Source organism: Morus notabilis, unplaced genomic scaffold (genome assembly GCF_000414095.1).
Source record: "Morus notabilis unplaced genomic scaffold, ASM41409v2 Scaffold332, whole genome shotgun sequence".
NCBI lineage: Eukaryota > Viridiplantae > Streptophyta > Magnoliopsida > Rosales > Moraceae > Morus > Morus notabilis.
The window spans coordinates 332,567-358,957 of NW_010361195.1; the positions used below are offsets into that span (position 1 = coordinate 332,567).

The following is a 26,391-nucleotide window of genomic DNA, read 5'->3' on the forward strand; positions in this document are numbered from 1 at the left end:
ATCTAAAAGATTGCAGAGGAAGAAAAAATAAATATAAAAATATAGATCCAGAAACGGTAAAGATAAACATATATGTAGAAGATCATAGAAACGAACGAACCCAAAGAAAAATATAAGCCTTCAATGCAGGGACGGAAGGATATAAGCAGATCTAGATCTGGCGAGAAGGAAAAAATCTAAGACTTTGAAAAAAGAACAAATATGACAAACGAAGAAATATGAACAAATATTTACAAAAATAGAGAAATCTAAAGCGTTTCAGAAGGAAAAAACCAAAAGGAGAAAAAGTAGATCTAGAAACAAAGGCAGATAAACATAAATGTAGAAAATCATAGGAACAAACAAACCTAAAAAAAAGATAACCGTAATCGCTCCAAATATGCAAAAAAGAAAAACGGATCTAAAAGGTTGCAGAGGAAAACAAACGGAGAAAAGGGGAAAAAAGAAAAAATCCTCAATCTCAGTTAAAAAAAAAATTGAAGATTGCAAGAGCAAAGCAACGAAAGGCGTAAATGACAACAAAAAGAAATAATGGAAAAATGGTGGAAATCAACAAACGGAAAATAGGGGAAAAAACTCAGGCTCTGTCTCGATGAAGGAAGTATCTAGAACATTACGAAAGGAAAGAAATGGAGGAGAAAGAGAGAGAAAAGGCTACAGATAAAAGTGAAATGAAGCAAATGAATCACGGGCAAACGATATAAGCAGAAGCAACAGTAAATGACTAAAATGGTCAGGGCAAATACGCACACAAAAATCTCTAGTGAAGGGTAATATTGTCATTTTACTCTCAGGACATGACGATAATTAAAATTTCATCAGAAGGAAAAATCAGGGCTAAAACGAGAAAGACACTGTTCATAGCACTGTAGCATGAACAGTGAATCCCGTCCTTTCTTCAAGACATGACGATAATTAAAATTTCATCAGAAGGAAAAATCAGGGCTAAAACGGGAAGACACTGTTCATAACACTGTAGCATGAACAGTGAATCCCGTCCTTTCTTTTAGTATATGTATAATAATATCTAAATTTGTACCTTTACACAATTAACCCTCGATTTTAACTTTGAAAATACCTAAAATACCCTTGAATAAAAAGATAGAAAAAGAAGAAAAAACTATATAAACCTACGTTTTAACCTCAAAAATATGCAAAATATCATTGAAATGTGTTTTTTTGTGTTTTAATTTTTAATTTTTTTTTACACAATTAACCCTCGATTTCAGCTTTGAAAATACCTAAAATACCCTTGAATAAAAAGATAGAAAAAGAAGAAAAAACTATATAAGCCTACGTTTTAACCTCAAAAATATGCAAAATATCATTGAAATGGGTTTTTTTGTGTTTTAATTTTTAATTTTTTTTTGTAATATTTAAAAGTTTTTAGTTTTTTTTTTTCTTTTTTTTTCCCTTAAGAATAGTTTGGTCATTTTAAAGGTCAAACTCAATTATTAATCGAGATAAAGTATAACTTTGCATATTAATCTAATTTGAAGGTATACATTTAATGAGATTAAAAATTTAAGGCATAAATTTTGAATAAACCTAAAACACATGGTATAAATATATAAATATCCCAACAGGAAAATATAGGTGTGTTGCTTCCAAGTGCTTTTGTAGGATTCAGTGGACGGCATTTATAAACTCCTACTTCCAATTTTCATTGTTTTTTTTGTTTTTTGTTTTTTGTTTTTTTTGTTTTTTTTTTAATATGCAATACCTACAATGCCAGGAAGGACATTGCAACAGTTGAGAGAGTGGGATTGGCTATCTCTGCCTAGCAATGCATCAACGGCTAGAGTAAGACTAGTGATGCTCTTATGATTAGCAGCCATTTCCAGCTATCGTCCTCTTCCAAGGGCAGGTTCTCAAGGCTTTACTCGACGTCCGCCACTGAAAACATCATGCTCATCCTACTTCCGTGTTTAGCATGCCGCCAACATTCATCCCGAGCTAGGATTGAATCCTCCATCATTAAGGGCACTAAGTGCTTTTTTTTTTCCAACCAAGGAACACTTGATTCTTACACACATCACAAGCAAACTAGTCAAGCAAGTGGAAAACTGTTTGATAGCTTAAGATTGTTTCAAACTTTTGCACCTGCTGATGTTTGAATGGCATATGGATGTCAAAACAATTAGAAGAACCGCAAAAGAGGCTGAAATAAAAGTAAAAACATATACAACTCCAGCGTGTGCCTTTTTCCCGGAAGGTATTTTCCAGACAATGATGCCATAATGCAATTCACCATCATTTTCTATCATATACAAGCAGCTCTGATTATGCAACTTTCTTGCGACACTGCAGCGCAGGAATAAATCAGATGCGCCAAATCTGACTTCTGAATAGCCGGTTTCATTTAGAGGCTGCATCGAAAAAATCAAATCTAATGAGTTTTTAAGTAACTAAAGATCATTACTAGCTCTCTTTCTATTGCAGCCATTCAGTTACTCCTAAAGAAAAAAAAAAAAATTTGTACTCTATAAATAAAATGTGTTTGGTAGATAGATCAAGAATCATGATTCATTGATATTTTCTTTTGATTCATTGATGTTTTTAACTTTCGTTTATGTTTTTGTTATGTCTTTCTCGAGGACGAGCAATACTTTAAGTTTGGGGGGTGTGATAACTCTAAGAAATTAGAGTTATCTTATGCATTTTTAGCTTAAAGTTGGCTTAGCCAAGAGTGTATTTCATTGTTTCTTATGTGTTTTAACTTAGATTTTTTGGTTTTGCATTTTTTCTTGCTAAATTCTGACTTTCGGGTTAAGGAGTGATTTGAATCAAAAAGAGGTTGAAATATGCCTAAGTTGTGATTTTTGCAAATTGCAGGGAGAAAGCAGTAGCATTCTGCTGCAGCATTCTGAGTGCAGCTGGCAAATGGTATGACATCAGTACACTACCTAGAGGAAAATGACAAAAAACCCATGTGAGCTGATTGAGCTATACAGTAGTGTGGACTACTTCAACCCTTATCAATTGACATGTCAGCCCTTTTGTTGCCCTAAGAAGGAAGTGCTTTCTGAAGGAGAAAGGCAGCCACCAAGTACAAGAAGAAAAAAAAATAGAAGGAAAGAAAAGGAGGACAGTACCGAGAGAAAACCAAGTACCAGAACATGAGAGAAAGAAGAAAAAAATTCAAAAGAGAGAGCTACAGAGAGGAGGATCCAAAGGGAAGGACATGGAGAAATTCTAGAAGATCCAAGATCTAGCTCCTCAATTCTTCTTTCTATTAGTTTGATTCTTTTATTATTTTTTATATTACTTAAGACATGGATTACTCTGGAAATCTTATTCTTGTAATTACCATTATGAACTAATTTGTTAAGCTAGATCTGCTAATGGAATCGAGGTTGTAAGGATGATGGTTGCTTAAGGAATGTTGATTAATTCTATTTCTTGTTTATCTATGTATGCTTAATGCTTATTTCTGTCTTTGACTGGCCATCAATCATATAATACAAGACTAAGATTAATACTGAAAAGATTAATTTTAGTTAAATCTAACATAAATGATGCAAGTTCAATAATCATATTTTAAGTTTATTGATTTGTGAATGATATAGAAATATATTGTTCATCTTGCATAATGTAAAGAAATCCGAGCTTAATTTGCATTAGTAAGGTAAATTCACATAGGAATATGCTGAAAATGGTTGAGGAATCTGTAGACATAGACTTCGGAAGAATCTTATGCACAATAAATGAGTTTCTGTTAACAAAACATTTATGCTATAGCATTCTTGCAGCATTCTCTGTCTTTGCAACTAAGGAGAAATTAGTAGGTCTAGCTGATTTACTTCACTGTATGCACTCCATTTTAACATTCTTGATCTTCTGGTTAATCTTTTCTTACATTTCATTTTACATTTCTGCATTTAAAAACATTGAGTAATTTCTAAACAATCAACTTTTTATCATTCTTAACGAGTAAACTAGTTGATTTCTGCATTTACACTTGGTGATTCATTCTCTGTGGGACGATATCCGTACTCTGTATACTTTATTACTTGTCTGCGACACGTGCAATTGCGAGCATAAAAATCACGCAACAGGTTTTTAACGCCGTTGCCGGGTATTGACATCATTAAAAGTATTTGTAAAAGTCAATTTGTTTTGCATTTGTTTACTTTATTCTCATTCAGTTTGCTTTTAATTTTTGCAGGTTATAAACCCTTTGCATGAATCCACAACGAGACTTAGAATTGTTGCCCTTAGATCCATAAATTGAAAGAACATTCCGAACTAGGAGAATGGAGCAACAAGGTTTAGCAGTAGTGGAAGAAATGGCAGAAAGGGCAGCCAGAAACAATGGGCAGAATGTCAATAGAAATAATCCGGTCAACTTAAATGTGGTTGCTACTGTTGTGGCCGATGACAGGGATAGGGCCATTAGAGAGTATGTTGTGCCCATGTTACATGGCTTAACCCCGACATAGTGAGGCCAGAGATTCAGGCGCCTCAGTTTGAGCTTAAGCCAGTGATGTGCCAAATGCTCCAAACCGTGGGGCAATTTAGTGGGATGTCAACTGAAGACCCTCACCTCCATCTCAGGCTATTTATGGAAGTTAGTGATACCTTTAAGTTACCAAGAGTGACAGAGGAAGCTCTGAGGTTGAAATTATTCCCTTATTCCTTGAGGGATAGAGCTCGAGCATGGTTGAATTCTTTGCCACCGGATTCAGTAGCGACATGGAACGATTTGGCGGAGAAGTTCCTCATGAAATACTTCCCTCCAACCAAGAATGCCAAGCTCATAAATGACATTACCTCATTCCAACAAGTGGATGAGGAATCTCTGTATGAAGCATGAGAAAGATTCAAAGAGCTATTGCGGAAATGCCCTTATCATGGGATCCCTCATTTCCCTCATTGGATTCAAATGGAGACCTTTTATAATAGCCTCAATGGGCAAACAAGGACTATAATTGATGGCGCAGCTGGTGGAGCTATTTTGGCCAAGTCTTACAATGAAGCCTACGAGATCTTGGAAATGATGGCCAATAACAATTTCAATGGCCAACCGAGAGACTCAATGCTAGGAAGGCAGCCAGAATTCATGAAGTTGATGCCATCACTGCACTCTCGGCTCAAGTGTCATCCTTGACGAATATAATAAAAACAATGAACACACCGGCGGGTGTAAATTCTGTGCAATCAGCTAGTGTCTCATGTGTTTACTGTGGAGAGAGTCACTTGTATGAAGATTGCTCGTCCAATTCAGCCTCCGCTTGCTATGTGGCCAATTTCAACATGAACAACAATTCTTATCCTAATTCTCACAACCAAGGGTTCAAGCAACACCCAAACTTGGCATGGAGTAATCAAGGAGCAAGTTCTAGTAGAGCCAATGCTTATCACAGACCCACACATCCACTAGGGTATCCACCGCAACAACAAAGAGCACAAGTCGCGGATCAATCTAGCTCCTTGGAGAATTTGCTTAAAGAATACATTGCAAGGAATGATGCTAGGATTCAAAGTCATGATGAAACATTAAGGAGCTTAAAAAATCAGATTGGGCAGATCGCTAATGCGTTGAGCAACCGGCCTCAAGGTTCTCTCCGAAGCAACACCGAAGATCCAAGAAGAGAAGGGAAAGAACAGTGCAAGGCTATTTCATTAAGGAGTGAAAAAGAACTGGAGCCAAAGACAAGACCCCAGACTGGCAAACAGAGCCCACTTTAATTCAAAAGGAGAAGAATCAAACTCAGCCACAAGGAGAGCAGTTGAGGAATCAGCAACCAAATTCTGCACTGCAGAATGCCACAGCATTTCCTCAGCATTCTGGAGCGACAAAAACTAGTAACAGCATACCACCTCCACCATTTCCTCAACGCTTTCAAAGACATCAACAAGATGGGCAGTTTCGCAAGTTTTTAGATGTTTTGAAGTAGCTACACATCAACATACCATTGGTTGAGGCCCTAGAACAGATGCCAAACTACGCCAAGTTCATGAAGGACTTAGTTACAAAAAAACGCAGACTTGGAGAGTTTGAGACGATGGCCTTGACTGAAGAATGCGGTGCAATTTTGCAAAACAAACTCCCTCCCAAACTAAAGGATCCAGGAAGTTTCACTATCCCGTACTCCATTAGAAATCAATTCTTTGGTAAGGCATTATGTAATTTGAGAGCTAGTATAAATTTGATGCCGATGTCCATTTTCAAGAAGTTGGGAAGCGGAGAAGCAAGGCCTACCACAGTGTCTTTGCAGCTCGCAGACAGATCTATTGCACTTCCCGAAGGAAAGATTGAGGATGTGCTAGTGAAGGTGGACAAGTTCATTTTTTCTGCTGACTTCATCATTCTTGACCATTTCTTGCAACAGGCCGCACCCTCATTGATGTGCAAAAAGGTGAGATAACCATAAGGGTACAAGAAGAGCAGGTCACATTCAATGTGTTCAAGGCAATGAAGTTCCCAAATGAGATTGAAGAGTGCTCAACCATATCAGTTGTTGACTCTTTGGTGGCAGAAAAGTTTGAGCAAGACAACCTTGAAGAGAATGAGGAAGAAGTTGTTGAACAAATAGATTGGTTGGAAGCCAATTCAACAATGCCGAGCTACACAAGGAAGTTTGAGTCTCTGGACTTGGCTGAACGAGAACAAAAGCCATCTCAGCCATCAAGCAAAAAACCAGTAAGCCCTTGCCACCGCATTTGAGGTATGCCTACTTAGGAGCAGCTTCCACCCTTCCAGTCATTATTTCTACTGTATTGACAAAAGATCAAGAGGAGAAGCTGCTCATGGTTTTAAGAGAATTCCAAGGGGCCATTGGTTGGACTATAGCGGACATCTAGGGTATAAGTCCCTCATTTTATATGCACAAGATTCTCTTAGAAGATTACAAAAAAGGGTTTATAGAGGGACAAAGAAGGATGAATCTGATCATGAAAGAAGTGGTCAAGAAGGAGATAATCAAGTGGTTGGATGTGGGGATAATCTATCCAATCTCTGACAATGCATGGGTGAGTCTAGTCCAGTGTGTTCCTAAGAACGAGGGGGATTATTGTTGTAGAGAATGAAAAGAATGAGTTAATCCCCACAACTGTAACAGGCTAGAGGATATGCATGGACTATAGGAAGCTCAATAAGGCCACCAGAAAAGATCATTTCTCTCTCCCCTTTATCGATAAGATGTTGGACAGATTGGCGGGGAAAGAGGATTATTGCTTGTTGGATGGATATTCTGGATATAATCAGATTGCTATTACACCGGAGGATCAACATAAGACCACGTTTACTTGTCCATTCAGCACATTTGCTTTTAGAAGAAAGTCATTTGGCCTTTGTAATGCTGCAGTAACTTGTCAGCGATGCATGATGGCGATCTTTACTGATATGGTGGAGCAATACTTGAAGGTATTCATGGACGACTTCTCGGTTTTTGGGAAAAATTTTGATGATTGTCTAACTAACTTGGCCAAAGTCTTGAAGAGGTGTGAAGAGACTAACTTAATCCTCAATTGAGAAAAGTGTCACTTCATGGTCAACGATGGGATAGTGTTGGGACACAGAGTTTCAAAGAATGGCCTTGAGGTTGACAAAGCAAAGATTGCTATAATAGAGAAGCTACCACCGCCGACCAATGTAAAAGGACTTAGAAGTTTCCTTGGACATGTTAGGTTTTATCAGAGATTCATTAAGGATTTTTCAAAGATTTCCAAGCCTATTTGCAGTTTATTGGAGAAGGACACCCAATTCAATTTTGATGAGGCATGTATGGCAGCATTTATGGAGCTTAAAAAACGACTTATCTCAGCACTGATCATTGTGGCACCGGATTGGTCCCTACCGTTTGAAGTCATGTGCGATGTAAGTGACTGGGCTGTGGGAGCTATTTTGGGGCAGCGAAAGAACAAAGTATTTCACTCCATCTACTATGCCAACAAGACACTCTCAGGGTCTCAATTGAACTACATGGTGACAGAGAAGGAGCTATTGGCGGTTGTCTTTGCCTTTGACAAATTTCGAGCCTACTTGGTGGGGACTAAAGTCATAGTCTACACAAATCACTCAGCCATCAAGTACCTTGTGGAGAAAAGGATGCCAAACCTCGATTAATCAGATGGGTGCTCCTCTTGCAAGAATTTGACTTGAAAATCAGGGATAGAAAAGGGACAGAGAACCAGGTGGTTGATCACCTGTCTCGGCTAGAACGACTAGATGTGGGTGAAGAATATGTGATCATTAATGAAGTTTTTCCTGATGAGCAGTTGCTTACAGTTGCCCAATCTCAAGTGCCATGGTATGCTGATTTTGTCAACTACTTGGTGAGTGGGATGTTGCCTCCGGACTTGAACTACTCGCATAAGAAGTTTCTACATGACATCAAGGCCTACATTTGGGATGAGCCGTTTCTGTTTAAGCGATGTGGTGATCACTTTAATCGAAGATGTGTCCCAGAAGTGGAAATTGAAGAAATTCTGAGGCAATGTCACTCTTCTCTTTATGGTGGGCATTTCAAGGGAGATCGTGCAGCAGCAAAGATTTTACAATCTGGCTTTTATTGGCCTAACCTGTTTAAGGATGCCCATAAATTTGCAGCCACATGTGATCGTTGTCAATGGGTAGGTAACATCTCTCGACGTCATGAGATGCCTCTAACCAACATTCTAGAGGTGGAGTTGTTCGATGTATGGGGGATTGATTTTATGGGACCCTTCATACCATCCTATGGGAATCTGTACATCCTTGTGGCTGTTGATTATGTCTCAAAATGGGTAAAGCGGCTGCATTTCCCACAAATGACTCAAAGGTGGTGATGAACTTCATGAGGAAGCAAATCTTTACAAGATTTGACACACCAAGAGCAATAATCAGCGATGAAAGGACACATTTTAACAACAAGTAGTTTGCTGCCTTTCTTGCTCAATATGGTGTGAGACACAAGGTTGCCACGAGCTACCATCCCCAATCCAATAGGCAAGCCGAGGTCTCCAATAGAGTAGTCAAGACAATTTTGGAGAAAACTGTTTGTCCCACAAGGAAAGATTGGTCCAAAAGACTTGATGATGCACTTTGGGCCTACAAAACAGCGTTCAAGACACCTATTGGCATGTCACCATACCAGTTGGTGTTTGACAAAGCATGCCATTTGCCTCTCGAACTAGAGCATAAGCAGTTGAATTTAGACATGGGGGTGGCTTGCGAGAAAAGGCTTTTGCAGCTCAATGAGTTAGATGAATTCCGACTCCAAGCTTACGAGAATGCAAAGCTCTACAAAGAGAAGGTCAAACGGTGGCATGACAAGAGGATTCTGAGCAGAACGTTTGAACTAGGGCAACAAGTTCTCTTGTTTAACTCAAGACTAAAGCTCTTTCCCGGAAAGCTGAAATCTAGGTGGTCAAGTTCATTCATGATATCCACGGTTTTTCCCCATGGAGCAGTAGAGTTGCAAGAAACTCACTCTGGAAGGAAATTTTTGGTGAATGGCCAGTGGATCAAGCATTATTTGGGAGGTCCTGTGGATCGCTGTAAGAATTCCATCATCTTGCAGGAGGCATAAATTGGGGAAGTAGTCAGGCTGATGACTCAAAAACAAGCGTTTTTGGGAGGCAACCAAAGGATTGTTTTCATATGTTTTTGTTTTGTTGTTTTACCTTTGCATTTTAGCTTGTGTGTGGTTTATTAGTTGTTAGAATTAATTTTAGAGTTCAATCTTATGCAGAGAAAAGAAACGCTGAGAAGGAATCATGAAGCAGAGCAGAGGACATGAAAAAGTCAAGATGACAGTAAGTTTTCCAGAATGCTATGACTATGTTGCATCATTTTAGGCAACATTCTGAGCAGCAAGTAAAAAATGAAAACTCACTCGGCGTGTTCAAAAAAAAAAACCGCACCATCTTACTCTCCAACGTGTCCCCATTACCTCCTGAAACCCTAATTTCACCCACCCACTTGTGCCCCTCTTTTCATTTTTCAAACACCCCACTCACTCTCTACACTCCTCCATTCACGACTGCCACTCATCTTCTCCCTCCCATCACCGCCGCGCCCTTGAACTCTCCGCCATCCTCATCAATATCTCCAATAGAGCCTCCATCGTCCCTAGTATCTTCAGCGAGGCATCCCCACAGTGCAGTGCATCTCAAGTTTGGGGAAGAGAGAGCCGCGGCAACAAAGCAAAAATTTTCCTTAAGGTAAGGGTGATTTCTTCTTCTGAATAGTGAAATATCCTTGGATGTGTTGAGATTTAGGGTGTTTACTGTCATCACCGTGAGTGAGCTCCAAGAGTTGAAAAATAGTAGATTTCTGGGTTGTTAGAAGCAGAGCAGTTCTAGGCTTTGAGGAGTTGGGTAAGAAAGGGAGGAATTATTTCTTTTGAGTTCGGTGAGTAGTAATCTTAGAGGGGGGCAGCCATCTCTCGAGTAGTGAAGAAGAAAAGGGTGGTCATTGTTCAGTTTTTTTTTTTTTTTTACTACCACCTTAACATGCCATTCAAGAGCAAAGCGAGGAAGGGGAAGGCCGTGCCTCTGAGGGCTGAATCAGGTAGTTCAGAAACACACTCTGAACCGGAGAATCAGGCTATGGAACGGTTTGTCTCTCCACAAGCATTAGACAGGTTCACTACATGCACAAACTTACGTGCTCTACATATGGAGAAGGGGTTTATCTACGCGCGGAGCACCTTAGGTGACCCAGATTTCATTCACTCAGTCATAGAGAATCGTGCATGGCAAACTTGCTGCTATCGTCAACCTGCTGCAATGACTCAGTTGGTGCGCGAATTCTACGCAAACTACAACCCAGCTACACCAGATTCAATCTTTGTGAGAGACCACTGGGTTCCACTCACATCTGCAGAAATTAACAAAATTTACAATCTGCCAGATACAAAAGATCATTTCCAGGAATTTGCCGAGGGTTTGGATGAGAAGCAGCTTGATGAAATCCTTCACACACTGTGTATGGAGGGTGCTGAGTGGACAAAGGCCACCCGCGGTTCCATGACAATCCCCCGGAGGCTTCTCAAGCCAGGACCAAAAGTTTGGTTCCATTTCTTGAAATTCCGACTGATGCCCTCATCCCATGATCATGTGGTGCACAAAGAGAGGGCTATCTTTCTTTATAGTATTGTTGAGGGCAGGAACCTTAATGTGGGCAAACTCCTCCAACATCAAAAGGTGGAACAATGGTGGGCTATGGTTTCCATCTCTTATCACTCAGTTGTGCACAACACATGGTGTGGTTATTGAAGACTCCGAGCCAAAAGAGCAGCCTCCAATGCCCCTCACACGTGCTGCCATCACTAGGCTCTTGCAAGATGATACACAACCTGAGGTGGAAGCGAGCAGAGCACCTGCACCCACCGTTCCTAGCACTCTAGCTTCTGAGCAGCCTAGCGATAATTTGGCAGCAGGTTTCTGCCGCTTGGAACATAGATTGAGTCACGTGGAGGTACTGCAATATGAGTATTTACAGAACATGCGAGAGTTCTAGAAATATGAGAAACAGCGAGACTTGGCTCTTCAGAAACATTACAGAGCCAACTCCAATAGATTCCACTCCTTTTCGAAATTTTCCCAGCATTTGTGTGACTCATCCTCCGATGCTGACGAACCTCGTGATGAGGAAGAAGTGGTCGGCGACCCTCCCAATTCCACACCAGCAGAACCACAAGAACCGAAAGTCGTTGCCTCCGTGAGGAGAGCAGATAAAGGAAAATCAGTCACTTCGGAGCCATCGTCTCGACGATTGAGGTTGCGTAGTGCCTTGAAGCAATTTTGAGGAGGAGATTAGTAGCTTCTTTGACCACTCAAGGAAGTCTTTCATCACTTAATTGACTTGCTGCAGTGTGGATTTTGTTTTGTTTTGTTTCACTGTTTTTACTTGTGCTCTGTGTTCTTCACTTTCATTTTGCATTTTCTATGTTTTCTAGTTTTGTGAATGAATTTCTTGCACTCATGATGATTCGGCTGGATTTGGGTTGCCTCCTAAAAGCGCTTGTTTTTAAGTCATCAGCCTGACTACTTCCCTGATTTATGCCTCTTGCAAGATGATGGAAGTCTTGCAGCGATCCACAGGACCTCCCAAATAATGCTTGATCCGCTGGCCATTCACCAAAAATTTCCTTCTAGAGTGAGTTTCTTGCAACTCCACTGCTCCATGGGAAAAAACCGCGGATACTAAGAATGGACCTGACCACCTAGATTTCAGCTTTCCAGGGAAAAGCTTCAGTCTTGAGTTAAACAAGTATTAAATGCAAGGAAATGGTTCCATAATCATAATTAGAATAATCCTGGTTTAAATCCTTATACCAAACGAACCCATAGGGTTCAGAAATAAATTGTTTAGAGCATCTCCAAAGGAGCTCTCTAAATTTTAACTAAATTCTAATTAAAATGACTAGAAAACTATATTAGCTAGCAACTTTTTACCGAGTCACTATAACCATACTCACTATTTTAACTAAACATAAATTATTTTAATATTTTTTTTAATTTAAAATATAAATGACTTTTTTTTAACTTTTACTTTATGTCAAAACAAATAATAAAATAATAAAAAAAATAGCTAGCCACTTCTTGCTAGTTATATTTAGCAAATGAAAAATGCTTTAACCAAAATAGCTAACCATTTAGCTAATGGTTGGAGTAGAGAAAAGCTAAAGAAAACAAAATCATTAGCTATTTTGGTTAAAAACATGAAATGGCTTGCATAGTTAGAGTTGCTCTTAGAGTTTTGAGAAGGTAGTATACTGTAGATGCCACAATTGCCAATTCACTCCATTTTATAAAGTATTCAAGCGTAAGTATCCCTTTTCAACGCTTGCCAAAATGTTACTTGTTAAAACCGCATTGACAGAAGTTGGTCTATTTCAATGCCGCGCTTGCCAATAGGTCTACTTCAACGGATATTATCCCCCTTTTTCCAATGCTGTAGCTAGTATGATAGAACTGTTTTGTTCCTAACATTCTAGATGGTCTATTTCACTTACCTGGTATCTTGCATGTAGTGGAATATCTAACTTGATGTCAATCTCGGTCTTTTGCCTTAAAAAATTGCAACCAACGTCCATGTGAACCTCAACAGCAGAACGGTTTGAAAGGAAAGAGGGTGATTCCAAATTTGTATCTCCAAATACAGCAATATCATTTAAAACTGCATCAAACAGACTAACCCAATTAATGATTAAGGAAGACAATGATATGTTCATTATGAGAAAGAAAAGCACAATTACCACCACGGTGAAGGAGATGCTGAAGCTCGAATGGGTCAGCGAAGACTCCACAAGGCAGCCTCTCAATAAGTATGACCCCACAATTGCAATGAGACAGCTCATATATGGACCTAGGTTGGATGCTAATTCTAATAGACGAGGAGAGATGACGATGAGAACCTTCACCAATCAGTTTGCGCTCTAAAACTGACAGCCCTGGCGCAAGATTCAGATTATCTGCGGGAGCATCACACAAGCCAAGGGGAAGTTCTTGTGCCACAAAATCTTTATAACGTGAATCATCCAGGCATTCATATTTTTCAAAGTAGGATTGCATAATATACGTCGAATAACCAAAGGAGCCGCTCTTTGAGTTCTCCAGATCAAGATTTTGTTCACTTGTTCCACCCTGAAAATAAAGAGGTCTTTAATTTATTGAAATTGAAACTGTAGTCTGGACAATAAAAATGTTACTTCTTATTTTACACTAAGAGGTTAAAATCCTCGATGGAAGAATCATAAAAAAGATAAGTGGAGAATTAAAGAACAAGAAACACGATTCAATCATATATAATCACAAAAGAAGTAAAACTATGACAGCACACATTAGGAGCAATAAAACATTATCTGAAGAGAAACTCCATATTGACATAGTAACACCAGCTAAGAAGCCACAATTTTAATAATGCCATGATTTTCTATACTTTTGTCACCAGTAAGTTTATTCCATATCAGTTATGAGCAAGGCGAAGCAAGGCAAGGAAAAAGATTAAAAAACTTAAATGACCCACTCCCTAAACAACCGGACAATTACTATAGGCAACAACATTAATGCTATAGAGCAGGATTTACAGAATTTTTGCCCTCTCAAGTGGGCAGTATAAGGAAATTGCTGTAACGTTCACTTACAATGCGTGGCGGAGCTCAAATTCTGCTCTTTTAGACGCATTTGGAAGGACAGGAGTAAGAGGCTTAGTGGAAGGATTTCGGGACCTATGGTTGTTTAGTACGAGGAAAAAAAGGGGGAAATGGATTCGATGAGGAATTCCAAATCCACCAAAAAATCCCAATTTCAATATCACCCAATATGGACGGATTATATGAGTGAATCCATATCAAACACAACAAGGAAATCGTATTCCCCTTCCTCTCCACTTTCCTCTTACCAAACTCAGCCTTAAACTCTAGGAATGTCAAAGTTGCAAAGAAGTATCAAGTAAATTTTTTATGGAAAAATGAAAGAATTTCCACACCATTAATGGACAAGCATACGACACATTTCATTTTTTAATGGAAACAAAACAGGAAAAGAGAACTGACCTTGCTTGGAAATGATGAGGAATCTATGCAGAATCCAAAAACAGAGAAGCCCATCAGAGAAATCCCAACGAACAAGCAAATGCACAAGTTAACTTGTCCCTGGTTTTCCATATACGAGGTAACTGAAGCACAAACCCAGAAAGAAAACAAAGCCATAATGAAAAGATTTCCTCGTTAATAGAGCTAAATCTTCAAAATAATAATAAAAAATCTAAGAAGATAACATCCATCAAAACACAATTAGATCAAATCAATAAAATTGATTGGAAAAAAATTATCAGACCAATAATTAAAAAAAAAAAAAAAAAAAAAAAAAAAAAAAAAAAAAAAAAAAAAAAATATTATAAAAAAAAATTTTTAGACAAATAAAAAAAAAAAAAAAAAAAAAAAAAAAAAAAAAAACTAAAAGGATAAACCCAGACACAGATTAAACAATGACAATTTCTAAACCACATACAGTTTGGAATCCAAACCATCAGACATCAACTTAAAACAATCTGTAGAAGAAAACCTCCAACAATCAAACTTTGACGATCAGAATAAGAAAAACTCCAAACAATAGTATTTGGCCCAAGAAAGTGACCAACTTGTGCAAGTGCGTAGCAGCCTTGGGAGGATATTGTGTGGATGGGAGGCGGCGACGGTCTGGTATTGAACCGGCGGGAGGCTCGGAGAGATCTGGGCGACGAATATTCAGGTTTTCCACGGAGGAATTTGGGCGGCGACAACCTAAAAGATCGACGACTGCTGGGCTCGCGACGGACGGTCTCCCGACAAGGTTGAGCTCGCGCGGCGACGGTGGCGGCTCTTTCTCTCTCCTCCCTCGATTTGCAGTAGTTCTTTTTTTTTTCCAAAGGATTTGAAGTCGGTTTTTCCCATTCATAATCATCAGGAGAAAGAGTTCATAATATAGCCTCGTTTACCGTGGATTCGAATTTTGACTGAGGAGACGTTTGGTTCATGGATTAGAATTATGAGATTAGAATTATTTTTAATTTATGTATATTTTTTATGAGAAAAATATTATAATAAATCATGAACCATAATTTAAATTGGGATATGAATCCCCCAACCAAACAAGTTCTAAGATTCAGGACTCGTTACCTTCGCAAATTTGAATTTTCAATTCGAATTGAGATGTAATATTTTTTTAAGAACTTTTTACTGTAATAAAAAAGTTAAATATGATATTTTTTAAAAATTTTTTACTATAAAAATTTAGAACTAAAAATTCAAATCGGTAAAATAAACGAGACTTTAATATTTTTTTGTGAGCTTTTAATTACAATAAAAAAAAATTAAATATGATATCTTTTAAAAAAAATTAATTGTATAAATTTAAAATTAAAAATTTAAATCAGTAAAATAAATAAGACCTTGATATACCTGACTCCATGAACGTGTGTCCAACACTGTTGAGGAAAGTGGGCTTTCACTTTTCAATTTTATTTCTTGGGCCCATTTGATAATGTGATTTTATTTTAAATATAAAAATAAAAATGAGATTATTTTAAAAATTATTTTAAAATTGATTCTAAAATTATATTTAATTAATTTTTTAAAAAATTATTTTGAATATAATAAAAAGTGAAATTGTATTTGGTTATAATTATTAATTAATATATTATAATATTATTGATAAGTATTAGAAAATGAAAACAGAAAAGGAAAAATAATTTTCAATCGTTTTCTAATTTTTTCATAAAAATCATTCTCACTATTTTTTATTTTCATTTTTTAAACATTAGTTAAATAAACATGATTTGCAGACCGTTTTCATTTCTGTGCCTCAAAAGATATGCAAAAATGTTTTAAAAAACAAACAAAAATCAATTCTAAACGTCTTATTCCTTTTTCAATTTCATTTTCGTTTTGTTTGGCATCATTGCACAGTAAACTTGGAGGCACCTAAGGTCTCGTTCATTTCACCGATTCGAGTTTAGAATTTGAGTTTTGTTACAATAAAAAGCTTTTAGAAATAGTAACATCTAATTTTGTTGTTATAGTAAAAAGCTCTCACATAAAATCACATCTCAACTCGAATTAAAAAACTCGAATCAGCAAACTAAACGGGCCCTTAAAATCTTTTTAAATGAATGAGACACGATGTGATGGGTCACGTGACACTTTCTATAGATTCGTTCACTTCGCTGATTCGAGTTTGTAATTCGAGTTGAGATGTGATTTTATGTGAGAGCATTTTACTGTAGTAAAAAAATTAGATGTGGCTGTTTCTGAGAACTTTTTACTGTAACAAAATTCAAATTCTAAACTCGAATCGGTGAAGTGAACGGAGCAATGACTAAACTCACTTATTAAAGAGTTTAGAAACCATCAGTGTCAATTATTCATATAATAATATAAAAACGAACAAATAAATTAATGGATTATATGAGACAATAAATCAGACAATAGCAACAACAAAAATACAAAATACATCAACAAAAGGCAAAAAACAGAATAATAAAATCACATCGTCAAATGGAACCAAGACTCGTGTATCACTTGATGTCCTTAAAACAAATTCGCCATTCATCGTCACTGCTTGAGGATAGCCGGCGTCTGTGTCCTAAGATAGAACGGTCGCGCGAGGAGCTACGGTGCACAACGAAGCTTCTCTGGCGAACTTGAAAAATGCTCAAACTCTATCACTTTGAGATTTCCTGATGACTAGAACTATTTGTGAATGCTCTGTGAATTTTGGTGTTTCAAAACATGGAGAGGGGAAAGCTAATTTAAAGTCATTCAGAGGTGGCTGTTGGAGCGTTGGTAATCAATTCCGGAATGATGCTGATTAATTTCCTATTAATCCAAAACGTTTTGTTGTTGCAAAATGTTTTTATTCTGAGACTTAAATGGCCGATTAACTCTAGTATTAAAGTCATCATATTAATCTGAAAAAATTAAAGGACACGGTAAAACCAAACCCGTGTGGGACCAGTTTGTCAATGCGACATTCTTCGCCTACAAGACAAGCACTCGCATACGAGTCTTTTGGATCCATCCTAAAATTCGGTTTGGAATTTGCACCCCCAACGCGCATGTGAGAGAGCCTCTTTGCTTACTAGATTACATAACAACAAATGTGTGATCCTCTACAAGCACCGTAGGTCTTTTCTCATGGGGAACAAGAATTTTTTCTCTTACTTTCATCAATTTCTCATTCACTTAAGCACCATTTTAAGCCTATAATATATTATTTCGAAAATCTCAAGGAGGAAAACTCGAATGCAATCTTCTACAAAGACCAAGTGGAACCATCTCAAAATCCAGACTCAAAATATCCACATAACATGAACCATGTTTTTCCAACAGGGGTCACATTGACCAATATGTTTTCATGAAGACCCCCGTATTATTGACTAATTTGTAATCCAACCTTGATGGATTTTTAATTTTCAATTTTATTATAAGATTTACAAAACAAAGGATTCTTCTGTAATTAGCCCTTTTTTTTAGTTTGCTTTTTGATTTTTCACCGTTTGAAACTTCCAGTCAAAAAGGGAAGTTTATTAAAAAAATCTAACAATCACGAGACACATTTATTTTTTTCATAGTTTGAGTGGCAATTTTTCTTTTCACAATTTAAATGGCATCACATTAAACAATTTTAAACGTACGAACAACCAAATGTTGAATCACATGAATTTCTAAAAATTACTATCAGAACATTCCCTCAGAGAAAGAAAACGAAGTAGTATAACATGAATCTCATACGACCTTTTGAAGCTGTGATAACAATCAAATAAAAGAGGGGGTCCATAGTTAGATTATTTAATATCTATACCTATTAATATTAATATACAATAGCGAAAAGCAAAGGAAATCGGATCTGCAGTGTGCCTTTTGGAACATGGAAGAGAACTGTTTCTGCATCCGCAATGTGTAACCAGGAACAAGCAGGATAAATTATTTTATTTGCAGGGTAACATGCATGTCTTTTTTTTTTTTTTAGCGTATCTCCTGTGAAAGTAAAACTCACATCATTATAAATAAAAGATAATCGTGTCACTCACCACTCTTTTTAACATTATTCAATTTTAAATGAAATTACCTTTAAAGAGACAAAAGGGTCTTCTTTTTTTTTTTTTGGTCTCTCTTTTTGGCACTTGCAAATCAAATTTGAGGACTATCCTAGAAAAGTAAAATGCCCTAATGAGAGGGACTAGCAACATTCGGTCAAGTCTAGTTCGAATGGCACAAGAGTACTTGGAAGTTGGGAACATGCCACCAAGATAATTGGAATCTTTGGATTCTGCAATAACTCCTTCAGAAAAATAACAGAAGAAAGGCCTTATATATCAGCAAGAATAAGAGATATCAGATAAGTGTTTTATTTTAGCTACTTCTAAACGGTTTTCGTTATAGTAGTACTGAAGATTAGTGCTTCTAATAAAAGTTAACTGCTTAAGCTAAACCGCAAAATATCAAAGACAAACACTAGGCTCTAGAGGTGAGCCCCCCACTTAGTGTTCTAAACTATTATGCACCGGCCTCCGTCTTCGGGGCCGGGAGTAATCCTCGGACCACCATGAAGGCACTCTCTCCTGACCAAACACTTGTGATCTTCTTCCCACTTGCTGTTGTTCATGACCATATTCTGACCCCATTACACCTGCAAACTCAACGTTGTTAACCAATGATAAACCAAAGTACTACTTAGAGCCGAGAAAAGGGCCGACGGGCGGCCCGACTAAGCCCATATTTACACCACTAGAACTACTAAGTACTATCTTTTTTTTCACCTAAATATTCATTTAAAAACTCTACTTTCTTTTACCTGGGATTTGTGTTCTGGCTGCAAATGTATTGTAGTGTTGACAAATAAACAAGAGATGAAGTATAGTCTTAAGCAACACCCTGACCTTCATATATATCAATCTTTCCCCATACTCTCTACTTCTCCCCAAGCATCATACTATATATGCTAAATAGAAGGAAATGTTGAATTTTTCCTACCATCTTCAAACTCAATGATGGTCTTTTTATATGCAAGATTTAGATGGTGTGGATAAGACTTTAGGTTAGGATTTAGGAGGCAAATGTTGAAAGAATATATGTTTAGCATAGGTGAATCTAGGTAACGCGGAAGTCTGAAAAGAAGGGAATGTTTTTAGGGATGTGCACATAGCATGTGTAAGGCGGTTTCTTTTTGTTTCTTTCTGCGGCTAATGAGGGTCAAATTTCAAAAAAGTGAAAGCAAAAAGAATGCTCCCGGCTGCGCACTACCTTCCACACTTGCATTGCATGTCTCCATAACACAATGGAAAATTGCTAATAGAATATTCAAAAAAACAAAAAAACAAAAAACAAAAAACAAAAAGATAAGTGTATACACACACACACACACACACATTTGATCTTCCATAGATGAGAAAAGGCCTTGCTCGTTGCTGCTAATGAGCACTAAATATTTTATTTGCTCGACTCTTCCAAGTCTCAATGAGTTGAGGAGATTATTTTCTGGAAAAGCAATATTACAAACGTGATCGATAGTTATTTGTCCAAAATCAGTTTTTCATATGCTGGTCAAACATCCAATAACATTGTGCACATTATGTGAAAAGTCTCACATGAGAATTCGAATTTTCCTGTGTATAAATAGCCATCTTGCTTTTGCACAAAGTTCTTTGTGACTCAAATTGTATTTAGACAGATGACATCATATTCAGCTCATTGCTTGAAAAAAAAAAAAAAAAAAAAAAAAAAAATTTCTCTGTAGAGGACAACACCTTGGGATCATAGCACTTTGGTTACTGTAGGATGCATAAGCCATCACTACAAAATACCTGAAGGCACAAGTGATATCTAACACCAAAAGTAATAGAAAATGGACCCCGGTTTATGATCCTATGTTATGGGACCCACCTATGTGGTACACCAGTAAATAAAAATTCTTCAGTAACAAAGAAAAAATGACTTATTAGACAAAACCAACTTGTGGAGAACTCTTGCTCTCTATCTTTGAGTCTTGACCAGGGAAAATAATATGAATCACCAGTGTGCAATCTGAATGACCCACAAAAATGGTCAGAGGTATTGCAAGAATAATCAGAAGATGGAGCAAAATTTTTTTAATACAATAAAACCTTTGAAACTAAATGTTGTCTTATCAAGGAATAGGAACATCTCTCGTCAAAGACGCAGCAGAAAATTTGTTGCTGCAACTAATTTGGCATCATAAGGTGGCTATCTTTATGCTCAAGGAGCTCTGTCAAATGGTTTTGTATCATTGTAACAAATATCCCATACAGCTTCCATGGCGTCTTTCGCAGCTGCTTCTGAGCAGTAAGGATTCGCAATCACTGATTTCATAACTCTTCGTCTCACACAATCCTTCAAAATTAAAACCAGAATCCAATTCAAATTCAATTATGAACAACATATAATGTAAGCAAGCTAAAGCATACAGAGAGCTTCATGTTTGCGCAAAGTCGAGCACGAATATTGAATGCGGTGATCAGTTAGAAAATAAATTGATAAACGCAAATCAGTTCCGTTTTCTGCTTCTCTTTTATTAAAAGTGACAATATAATACTATTAGTACTGCAGCAACTTTGCAAGCAAAAATACATCACAAGATACTATGCTCATTCAGCATACTTCAGTCTTCACAATGAGCATACGGAGAATTATATATATATATATATATATATCCTTCATAACAAGATGAAAAAGATGGCTCGGGTACAATGATAAACGGACTAACCGGTTTATGTAATCCAAACTACAGTAGACATAAACTTAATTTGAAAAAGATGATGGAATCAGTGATATAAAATCTGTGCAATTCCTCAATTTGCCTCCCTACATGACTTAACCTTTTAAACTCGTGATTCCGCGAGGAGCAAAATATGGGGGTGTTTCTCATCATCTCAGCCATGATAAAAGTCAGATTAAGCATTCTCTGTATCTCAGTTACTTTTTTGTCCTCCCTTAATTTCTCTTGCATTTCTTGTTGAAGAGTGGGAAAGTACAGTTATCTTAGACGGCTACCAAACAAAATACAAGAACTAAACAGCACAGTATTTTATCCAGGAATGAGCATGCTACATCTCAAGTTTCCAGTCAAAAGAAGAAGAAAAAACTCACTTGTTCATGACCTCGTATCTTTACAAAACCACGGAGTAGTTCCCTTTTGTAGTGACAATCACCACTTAAATGGCCAGCACGAATCTGTTCCACATAAACATAAATGACTTGATGGAAACAAATTTGAGAGAGAACATCTGTATACATTCATCAAAAGGAGTTCCATTGTTGACAATAATGCCCACCTCACTACAAGCATGATGGGCACAATTAGCCCAATCCAAGTTTGCTGCACGACAATCATCGTACGCGTGAATTAGCTCGTGTATCACCACTTGGTTGACATCATCTTGGATATTCATGTGATTACTACACACGATAATCTAATATAAATTCACAATCACATAACAATGAAGTTAAAAAATACTAAAAATCTTCAACAAGTTCGTTAATCCAAAATAAGTAGAAACAACAATGTCCACGCATAGCTACAACAATTAGACCAACAAAACCACTTTACAACCAATTGAGCTCACAAAATCACAAGGTGACTATCAAACTCAGTCTAGAAAGAATAAATTAATTAGAATGCAGGTTAGTTTTTACTCCCAAAATGTAATTTCAAACAAACAAAAAATGCCTCCTTTATGTGTGTGTGTGTGTGTGTGTGTGTACACATACATATTAACCAGATTAGAATGCTAAATACCAATAAACAAATAAGCAACCTTAAATTTGTCATATGAAATGTACAGAATCGCAATTGTAGGAAATTAAACTCTTTGATAATATTTACTTAATTGCAATTATAAATGTAAAGTTCTGTTCTTGGAACTTAACCAATTGAATAAGTAAACGAAAAAAGCCGAGAGAGAGAGAGAGAGAGAGTCTGACCCCTTCGCCGCGGACATAGCCACCGGCAAGCCGCCTGTTGCAATGAACGGCCCTGATAAATTTGTCCCCAATAGCACATCCAGATTTCTCCAGATTCTCCAAAAGAAACTTCACCATTGGAGCTGTAGCAAGCATGAACTCAACAATTAATCGAAGATTTGAACATGAAGAAGAAAGAAAGAAAGAAAGAACGGAAATTGGGATGGTTCCTAAAACCCTACAAAAACCCCACACGGCAAATCCCTTTCTTTGCAAGTGTTTTTGGTTCTCCCAAACGCGGAAAAGAAGTGAAAAAAAGAGGAAGGAATAATACTTCTGAGACTTCTTCGGATCATGTCCTCGCATTCTGGAATGGTTTTGCCGCCGTTGACGGCGGTGCTGGTACCGGGTTCCGGGGCGGGTACATCTTCCATGGCTTTTCCTTTTTACTGCTGTTGGGGACTGGCGAAAGCCGGAACTTATAGAACCAAGTTCGGATTCACCGTAAACCAACTAAAACCAAGTTCGGTTTTCTCCTTTTAATTTAAGGGATTTTTTTTTCTTTTTTTAATGGTCTTAAGACCGGTTAATATTATATTATTAAAAAAATATAAATTATTAATAATTTTTTATATAAATTTAACGGTTAAAAATATAAATTTTTTAATAATTTATTTTTTCAAAACCTATTGGCCCTGTTTGTTTCCGTTTTCATTTTTATTTTTCACATTTTTTAAGACTAAAAAATGAAAATGGAAATATAAAATGCGTTTGGCCTAAAAATTTTTTAAAAACGAAAACAAAATCATTTTTGTCTTTTGTGAAAAATTAAAAACGAAAAAAAGGTGTTTTATTTAATATATTATTTTAAATATTATTACATGTTTTTAAAAATTAAATCACCAAACGCAGTTTCAGTTTTTTTTAAAACTGAAATCAATCTCTGAATAAAACTACCAAACGCATTTAAGAAATAATTTCAAAATGAAAATAAAAACGTTTTCATTTCTATTTTCATATAGAAAACAAAAATATTTTGGAACTAATTCCAAACGCACCTATTGAATCTCCTTAACTTTAATTTTAATTATAATAATAAATTATCTCGAACTTTATAATTTATATTTTTTTCGTTGGAATCCTAAATTTTATTATTAGTGCAAATAGTTCTATTTAGATCCACTTAAAAAAAGTTTCTTCGGTTTATTAGTTCAACAACTATTTTAAAGCTTGTTTATAAGTGGTTTTGGCTTTTATAATCTTTTTTTTTTTTTAACAAATCACCTATTTGACATTTTTATAAAGGCTTTTTTTCTTTAAAGATTTCCTAAATTTTACGTGTTTGACAATTCAGTCTTAAACTTATCTTGACAATTAATTTTAAGACACTCAATGAACTAATGTTATTTTAGAAATGGTCCATGAATTATAATTTTTGTGTCAATTTCACCCCGTACTTTTAAAATATTGTTTTGGTCAAATCTTAAACTAATGTAAGACTATTGAAATTGAGAGCAAGATAACTAAATTAAATTTATGTTTTCTTGAAACAAAAAATAAATAAATTATGTTGTTAAGAGATTATGGGCGTCCTAAAATAAGATGAAAAAAGGAATTATTGTTAAAGTTTTATTTTTAGCAGTCATTTATATTAAAAAGTGTGGATCTTTTTTTTTATACGTTTAAATTCATAGTTTTAATTATGTTATAGTGTTTTTTCTAATAAAAAATTTAAATTTAAAATACTAAAATAAAAAGTTAGAACTAAACAAGTCCTATATATTCTGTATGTATGTGTGTGTGTGTGTATATATATATATATATACATATATAGTTAGCACGAGTGGTTTCTCATTTATTGGGTGAGCCCTCAAACGTTACTCTGGAACAACCGATAGACATTAGACCTGAATTAATAAAGTAGCAAAAGCACCATTTTATTAAAAAAAAAAAAAAAAAAAAGGGGAAAGAAATTCGAAAGAGAATGAATAGCACGTCACCAGCAAATTCGTCAATATCAACGACAGCAATTGTTGGTGGCGGAGGCGGAGGAGGAGGAAGTGGTAGTAATGCTGCTTTCTCCGCTGACGATTTGTATCTTCCTTCTGATCTTATCTCTGTTCAAGACCGCAAAGACGACGCCATGCTTGGTTTGCTTCCTTTTTTTCATTTACTTTCGTCTTCTTCTTTTGATTATTATTTTCCTAACCTTCCATTTTTGCATTTTTTTACTGGGTTTTATTTATTTATTTATTTTTTCTATCTGGGTCATTATCTTTCTGCCGTTATCTCTCTGGGGGTCTGGGCCTTTATACTGATGAAAAACTAAACGATTCCTTTTTTTTTTTTTTTTACTTTTTCTTTTCTAATTTCTGGGTTTTGTTATATTCTAGTTAAAGTTTCACATTACTGTTTCATGTTTCCTGTAAAACTTATGCTCTGAATTGTGAGAATGACGCCATTTTTGAACTACATTTGATCTTCTCCAAAGGGTTAATGTGGCTTTAGAAAAAAGAACATGAGAAAGGTTTAATTTTTGTTATTTTATTATCTATTTTATAGTTGTTAAAGAGCTTTGTCTGTTAAAGTGGTGACAATCTTTTGATTTAAGACATTAGTCCACGAACATGTTGTTCTGTTTGTAGTGAATTTAGCTAAGTTTAGATTGTTGACACAATTATTTCTAGGTTACTACAATGTCTCTTTCCTTGTGTTTCTTGGCTGCAAAAACCTTCTATTTGATATGAAGAGTGGTAACATTTTGCAATGCAGTTATAAAAGCTGATCTGATGGCTGCACTTAACAAGGAGGTTAAATCTCTGGATGAAGATAGTTGGATGTTTGAAGGACCTATCTCCCGTATCAACATGATATCAAGAAAGGGTCAGTTCAACTGTTGTTCTTTTGGTTTTGTTATGTGAATTGTTCCCTTTGTTTCATATACTCAAACTCAAATCATTGATTCTGCTACAGTGTTTTCCTCATAAAAAATTTGAATTTCAAACATTAGAATTAAAGATCATGGTTTCAGTATACCTTCTAAACGGGCCCTTGTTTTCCAATACATTGATTGGACGTAGCATTTCTTTTGGTGGATTTGGAGGTGACATGGTTTTAAGTAAATGGTAGGATAGTGATTGACTCTCGTAGGATAGTCAGGGGGATAGCGAGTCTGTGAGGTAGTACCAAAGACATACCTATTCTATGACGGAGCCAGCAACTTTTTCAGTGGTGGCACAATTAAAAAATTCGGAGATAATTTTTTTATTGAGTTTAGATATCCTTATATATTTCAGTGGGCGCAGTTATAATTCTTCTAATGAAAAGGGGGAACAACTAAAGCTTTTGAGAAAATAAAGGGATAAAAATTGAAATTTTAAAATTGGATGGGGATAAGAAAGATAAGAGAATTGGAGATCATTATCAATTGAGAACTCACATATCTGACACTGTATGATCTTGGCATCCCAGTTTTTGTGAAGTGCTTGTATGGTTCCTGTTATTTGAAACTCTGAGCCAGACATATAAGTCCAACTAATACTCATTTATTTCTATGTTTTGCATCAAAATGTTGTTTTTCCTGCTTAGGTGGCTTTCTCCAGAAGCAGACAGAGATTTCAAACATTAAGAGTACAGCCCCACCAAAATAATTTCCACCTTTTCATCTTCAAGAGGATCTTGTATTTTCAAACTGTTCATACGCTGCCTCTTTGATATGTCTCGTTTGGTGAATATAGATGTGGAAGCGGTGGTAGCATCTTTATCACCGTTCGACATGAATTGCCATAGATTTTATTGCCGGCTTGACATTTTTCTTGTGAAAATGATGTTCTAAGCAAAGGTCTCAAGGGTTTATGATTAATGTTTGTTCAAGTTATGAAGATTTATCTGAGAAAGGATGTAAGAGTTTTTGGCTCTAGCTGTTATGTCCTTCTGTTATCTTTGCACTTTGATCAGGACCTATTGTCTTTCTATTTCCATCAGAATCGTAATTTCT

The 26,391-nt window shown here is 36.3% G+C and overlaps 3 protein-coding genes and 1 non-coding gene across 7 annotated transcripts; 1 reads left to right on the top strand and 3 right to left on the bottom strand.

Moving 5' to 3' along the window:
• Positions 1–1,536: 1,536 nt before the first annotated feature.
• On the bottom strand, positions 1,537–15,358 carry LOC21400748 (phosphatidylinositol-glycan biosynthesis class X protein). Of its 4 annotated transcripts, none has more exons than XM_024165941.1 (5): positions 15,077–15,358; positions 14,490–14,611; positions 13,350–13,578; positions 12,948–13,111; positions 1,537–2,369 (listed from the first exon to the last, which is right to left on the bottom strand). In XM_024165941.1, exons 2-5 carry the CDS (start codon positions 14,598–14,600, stop codon positions 2,079–2,081), a joined length of 795 nt encoding a protein of 264 aa, XP_024021709.1. In that variant the 5' UTR covers positions 14,601–14,611; positions 15,077–15,358; the 3' UTR covers positions 1,537–2,078. The 4 variants fall into 4 exon arrangements, with proteins under 4 accessions (XP_024021709.1, XP_024021708.1, XP_024021707.1 ...); XM_024165940.1 differs by having other exon boundaries at positions 13,197–13,578; XM_024165939.1 differs by having other exon boundaries at positions 13,194–13,578.
• LOC112091700 lies at positions 4,754–4,860 on the bottom strand. The gene has a single exon (XR_002902271.1). It is a non-coding gene; the product is annotated as a small nucleolar RNA R71 (small nucleolar RNA).
• Positions 15,359–20,086: 4,728 nt separating the features above from the next.
• On the bottom strand, positions 20,087–22,885 carry LOC21400750 (mitochondrial inner membrane protease ATP23). Its single transcript, XM_010098647.2, has 5 exons — positions 22,729–22,885; positions 22,416–22,537; positions 21,767–21,904; positions 21,582–21,665; positions 20,087–20,825 (listed from the first exon to the last, which is right to left on the bottom strand). The coding sequence occupies exons 1-5, from the start codon at positions 22,826–22,828 to the stop codon at positions 20,691–20,693; spliced, it is 579 nt and encodes a 192-aa protein (XP_010096949.1). The 5' UTR covers positions 22,829–22,885; the 3' UTR covers positions 20,087–20,690.
• A 1,365-nt stretch (positions 22,886–24,250) lies between these two features.
• On the top strand, positions 24,251–26,234 carry LOC21400751 (protein SAMBA). The gene is made up of 3 exons (XM_010098648.2): positions 24,251–24,544; positions 25,167–25,277; positions 25,983–26,234. Exons 1-3 carry the CDS (start codon positions 24,379–24,381, stop codon positions 26,042–26,044), a joined length of 339 nt encoding a protein of 112 aa, XP_010096950.2. The 5' UTR covers positions 24,251–24,378; the 3' UTR covers positions 26,045–26,234.
• The last annotated feature ends 157 nt before the right edge of the window (positions 26,235–26,391 follow it).

Excerpts from the sequence above, each read along its gene's own strand:
- LOC21400748 (XM_024165938.1), bottom strand. The coding sequence starts at position 14,600 with ATGGAAAACCAGGGACAAGTTAACTTGTGCATTTGCTTGTTCGTTGGG. Across the intron at positions 13,579-14,489 it reads CCTCATCATTTCCAAGCAAG|GGTGGAACAAGTGAACAAAA; the intron begins GTCAGTTCTCTT and ends CTTTATTTTCAG. Across the intron at positions 13,112-13,190 it reads GCATCTCCTTCACCGTGGTG|TTTTAAATGATATTGCTGTA; the intron begins GTAATTGTGCTT and ends TGTTTGATGCAG.
- LOC21400750 (XM_010098647.2), bottom strand. The coding sequence starts at position 22,828 with ATGGAAGATGTACCCGCCCCGGAACCCGGTACCAGCACCGCCGTCAAC. Across the intron at positions 22,538-22,728 it reads GATCCGAAGAAGTCTCAGAA|CTCCAATGGTGAAGTTTCTT; the intron begins GTATTATTCCTT and ends TGCTTGCTACAG. Across the intron at positions 21,666-21,766 it reads CCCATCATGCTTGTAGTGAG|ATTCGTGCTGGCCATTTAAG; the intron begins GTGGGCATTATT and ends TATGTGGAACAG.
- LOC21400751 (XM_010098648.2), top strand. The coding sequence starts at position 24,379 with ATGAATAGCACGTCACCAGCAAATTCGTCAATATCAACGACAGCAATT. Across the intron at positions 24,545-25,166 it reads CAAAGACGACGCCATGCTTG|TTATAAAAGCTGATCTGATG; the intron begins GTTTGCTTCCTT and ends TTTGCAATGCAG. Across the intron at positions 25,278-25,982 it reads CAACATGATATCAAGAAAGG|GTGGCTTTCTCCAGAAGCAG; the intron begins GTCAGTTCAACT and ends TTTCCTGCTTAG.